At 38.7% G+C, this 5062-nt stretch overlaps 1 protein-coding gene across 1 annotated transcript; it reads left to right on the top strand.

Moving 5' to 3' along the window:
* The first annotated feature begins 568 nt into the window (after positions 1–568).
* On the top strand, positions 569–4702 carry LOC115960678 (nonsense-mediated mRNA decay protein 2-like). Its single transcript, XM_031079645.1, has 2 exons — positions 569–703; positions 4457–4702. Exons 1-2 carry the CDS (start codon positions 569–571, stop codon positions 4700–4702), a joined length of 381 nt encoding a protein of 126 aa, XP_030935505.1.
* The last annotated feature ends 360 nt before the right edge of the window (positions 4703–5062 follow it).

A 5062-nucleotide genomic window follows, 5' to 3' on the forward strand; every position in this document is an offset into this window, starting at 1 on the left:
CAAGGATTCAAAGCTTCAGAGGCTCACTACAAGCTTTGAAGATATCAAAATGGAGGAGGATGAGTCGCTCGATGAGTTCTATACCAAGCTCAAAGACATAGTGAACTCAGCCTTTAATTTTTGAGAAACCATTACTGAACCCAAGATTGTGATAAATGTGCTCAGATCTCTACCCAAGAGATTCCATGTCAAGATCACCACGATTAAGAAATCAAAGGATATTGACAAAATTCCTTTGACAGAATTGGTTGGCAATCTGCAGACCTATGAGTTGGGTTTGACAAGGATCGGGAAATTGAGCATAAGCAAGAGCGTGGCGTTGAAGGCCAAAAGCAGTGATACTGATGAGGCTTCAGATGATGAAGATTCTAAAATGAAGTCCTACATTACAAGACAATTCAAGAAGTTCATGAAGAATGCCAATGGGAAGGGCTTCGACAAGGACCGTAGGCAATCCAATTCCTCATAGTTCAAGAGCCAAGATATAGGGAAAAATGGTGCTAGATATAGCAGTCAGTACACTGTTCCCTCATGACCAAAGTGCTTCGAGTGTCAAGGTTTCAGTCATATGAAACAAGAGTGCTCTACTTATCTCAAGACCATCGGAGAAAGCAAAGCACTTGCTACTACCTTGAGCGACACTGAGCCTGAGCATGACTTTGATAATGAGGATGATGGAATTCTAAATGTCTTCACTGCCACTGTAAATCCTATTGAAAGGATTGTTGAAGATGTGGATGAAGAAGAGGAATTGGTGGAGTCTAAGTTTGAGAAGATGGATGAATAAGATAACATTCACTCAGCCTATGCAAAATTGTACAAGGTCTCAGAAAATCATGAAAAGTTATATAGATTGGCCACGAAGAAGCTTAGTGATGTGGAGCTTGAGCGAGAAGAAATCTTTACAAAGTTTGATGAAGCCAATCAGACTATTGGAGCACTGAGATTTGAGAATAATTTCTTAGCTGAGAAGACCAAGAAGCTTGAGGTAGAACTGTTCCAAGTCAGAGCTCAGTTGGAAAGGACTTCAAGTGCTAAGCTCGATGAGATGCTCAATTTTCAAAAATCTGCTTCCGATCAAACCGATTTAGGATATGATTTCTCTTCTCCTAGTATTGCTTCTACTAGTACTACTGTTTTTGTTCCTCCTGCTAATAATGTTAAAACTAAGAACAATGATGTTAAGAATGAATTAGCTAGTAAAAATGTAGATAAGGGTAAATCTATCTTAAGAGCACCTCCTAAGCTTGATAAGAAAGAGATTAAGAACCCTAGGGCTAAGAAAAGGAAACTCTCAAAAGTCTAAGCAGAAAAAGCAGCATTTCTATCATCACTGCGGCGTAACTAGACATACTCGACCTAATTGCTATAAGTGGTTAGCCATTCAAAAGAGCAACAAAATGATCGTGTCGGGAGACCAGAATCAATTTTCATCCTCTTTTACTCCTCTTGGAGATCTTTTCAAAGTCCTCATGTTTCTTTCAAACTTGAACGGTTTTAACTCTTCCTCCTCACCGCCAGATCAAGGGTTTTCTAAATAGAAAAGTTCTTCCAAGGTGTGGAAGGAAAAGGACTCCAAGTGATTCTGTCACTTATTCTCTCTCTCCCCCTCGTGTTTTTGTTTTTACATTACTTGTGTGTTTTGCTTTCATGTTTTAAGTCAGTCTAGTTTTATGCATTGACTTTGTTTAACTTGTTTTTGTTTGTTTCCTTTTCAGTTTTGGTTTATTTTGTTTTTCCTATAAAATAAAATAAAAAAATGAAAAATTAGAAAAATACAAAAATAGTGTGTGTTTGTGTACATTGGTACTTGTATACCTTGGATGCCCATTGAAATAAAGTTTTCTAAACTTTGTATCTTTGTAACTTAGATGAGCATCTATATGCACAACTAAGCAAGTGAGCTTTGTGGCTCGTGTTTGTGAAGAGTAAAATTAAGTAATCACTTCTACTTAACACTCGTATCACTCTTTTTGATGGGAAGGACTAAAAAATCCTAAGAGAAATGCATAAATAACCATCTCACCACTATTGTCCGCCAATCATGAAATGACATTTGTATGCTTCGGCATAGCAAAAGTGGAATGTCAAATGCTTAACATAATTGGGTATTTCTTTTCTCTCTCATAAATGCCCATGCATGGTCTGCTTAAAAAGAAAAATATGCAAAGAAAAATAAAATCAAAAAGATCAAAATGTTTTATATATGATTACAAGCGTGTATTCTAGGAGATGTGCAAATTATAAGATGTACCTCGAAAATGATAATCCCCATCAAATAGTTATGATTGTGTGTGAGTTAAAGTGATTTTCTTATATCTCAGATCGTTATAACATGTAGACACTTATGCAATCTTGCAATGTTTTTCACACACAACACGCAATATTCTTTGCTACTCTTGATACATGTGCAGGTACAATGTGATTTGGCCATCATAAGGAATACTTGTATTAATGTATGTTCACTAAACTGTCTTAACTTGTTTTTGAAATATAAAATTGGTTAGACGTGTTTAGTATATGTATGTTTTGGATCCATGTGCTTAACATTTTTCTTATTGAGAGATGATTTTGAGAGCTTATAATGTTGATCGGATCATTGGTTGTATAGCATGCTCGATTGCATTCATATCTGTGTTTTTCTCTTCTTGAAAAATTGTTTTTAAGCAAGCTCGACAGCTGCTGGACACCTCTCGACAGCTAAGCTATCTATCGAGACTCTTCAGTTGCTTTTTATCGCATTCTCAATACCTCTCGATAGCTACTTCGATCTATCGAGAAACCTTCTGTTTGCTAGATAGCTTCTCGACAGCTTCCTTGATCCATCAAGCTTACTTCACTGTGGACACCTCTCGATAGATCCTGGACAACTTGTTGACAGCTAAAAGTGACATTTAATTCTTGACTCCTCTTGACACATCTCGATCTGTTGAGGTTTATGCTGTTTCTATATATACGATCCTCACGAATTCTGTTCACTTCTCCTCGATCTCTCTCGACAGTTTCAGCCTCTTCACCTCCCAAAACTTCTCTCTCACTCCAAACCTCCAACCCAAGTGTTCTTCGGTCTTTGAGTGCATTTTCTGTTTCTGGTATGTCTCTTTTTCACTCATTCATCATGCATTTCACGTATTTTTACCTAACTTTTAGGTTTGTGTTGAAAATTCGGGGTTTTTCAAAATTGTTGGGTTTTTCACAAAAATTTTGGGTTGTTTTTTGTGAAAATGTTATTAAATCATCGTGCATTGCATCTCATTTGCATTATAACAATGATTCATGCATTTTAGATGTATGTTTACTTTATTGCAATGATTGTGTATTGTTAGGTTTGGATTGGGCTGAGCCCATGATATTTTTAAATTTGCACGTCATATGCTCATGCATTTTCATGCATACGTACCTTCATTTTCTTATATTCTTATATACTCTGTGTTGGGACTTTTCTGATTCTCTCTCTCTCTCTCTCTCTCTCTCTCTCTCTCTCTCTCTCTAGTCTGCTTCTATGGCACCTAAACGCAAATCTACTCCGTCCCAGAACCCTCTGCATTCTGAGGCATCTTCTTCCTCTGACCCCACACCTTCTTCTGTTCAATTCCATGATAAGAACGCCCGAAAAGACTTCTCAGAGAACTTTTGTAGACAAGGCATTCATTCGGAACGCCACATAGTTCTGTCAGACTTTTCTAACACTGGCCTACCCACTGTTATTCACAGTAGGGGTTGGGAGTCACATTGTGGCATCCCGATCACTTGTCCCTCTATGATCATATAGGAGTTTTACTCCAATATGCACGAAATCGATACTTTAGTACCTCATTTCTTCTCTCCCATTCGAGGTACACACATTGTAGTTACTTCGAAGATTGTCTCCGAGGTACTACATTTCCTTAGGGTTCCCTAAGGTAGCGCATCCTGACTACCTTGGCTATAAGCGTCTGAGGACAGCGTCCAAAGATGAACTCTCGTCTCACTTTTGTGAGACACCTTCATCTTGGGGTGACCATCAAAACACCCATTGCTCGAGTTTTGCAAAAGGTTCGAGATTCCTTAACATAGTGATGACATTCGTTCTTCATCCTTTGTCTCCCTATATCTCTATTACAGAGCCTCGTGCTCGATTTTCGTTATCCCTCTTAGAGGATATCTTTATTGATTTTCCTTTTCACTTCATCCTATCCCTCATAGATGTCTATAGGGATACGGCGACTCGTGATAATCTCATTTTTCCTTCAAGTATCACGCGGATTCTTCACCATTTTCCGTTCCCTTTCCCGTTTCTCCTCATTTTTTCGTCATGGGTGCCATAGACGCTGTTACCGTTTGACGGAGGGAGGCATAACTCAGACCGCGGCGGCCCCAAACACAAACGACAGCTACTCCCACTTCTTTAGCTCCACCCATCTTTGCTCCCTCTTCTTCTATGGGTGGTGTGACTCTTGATGCGATCATGGCGTAGTTTCAATGCATAGATGCTTACCTTGACACTCTTAGTGATGAGTTGTGTCAAGTGAACACCCGTGTCGGCCGTATTGCCGGACAGCAAGCTCGCCTTGGTGGTTTCGTGGAGTCTCCCTCTCCTTCTCCTGAGGCATCCGAGGATGATGAAGATGACTCCGACGACGATGATGATGACTCCGACGACGATGATGATGATGAGGATGGGGATGCGAGCTCACCTAGTGATGATGAGATGTCTATTTGATGTACTTACCCCTTTGTCACTCGTGACAAAAAGGGGAATTAGTTTTGAGATGAGAGTAGTCATACTCATAGGGGAAGGGTTAGTATAGGAGATTTTTGTTAAGGGGAGTGTTTATATTGAGGGACTTAGTGAGGATTCTTGTATCTTTTCTTTTCTTTCCTTTTTTAGATACATTATCTCTTGTATATTGGTCTTGTGACCATTTTGACATACATTGTACTTATATTTGCTTTTTATATATATTGATGTATGTTATTCCCCTATCTCTCCATGTATTGTGTTGTTTCTTTTCTTTCTTTATACACATATTTCTTATATATTGTATGCAATCTATTATTTTTGTTTCACACTAAGATGTCG

This window comes from Quercus lobata, chromosome 2 (genome assembly GCF_001633185.2).
Source record: "Quercus lobata isolate SW786 chromosome 2, ValleyOak3.0 Primary Assembly, whole genome shotgun sequence".
NCBI classification, from domain to species: Eukaryota; Viridiplantae; Streptophyta; class Magnoliopsida; order Fagales; family Fagaceae; genus Quercus; species Quercus lobata.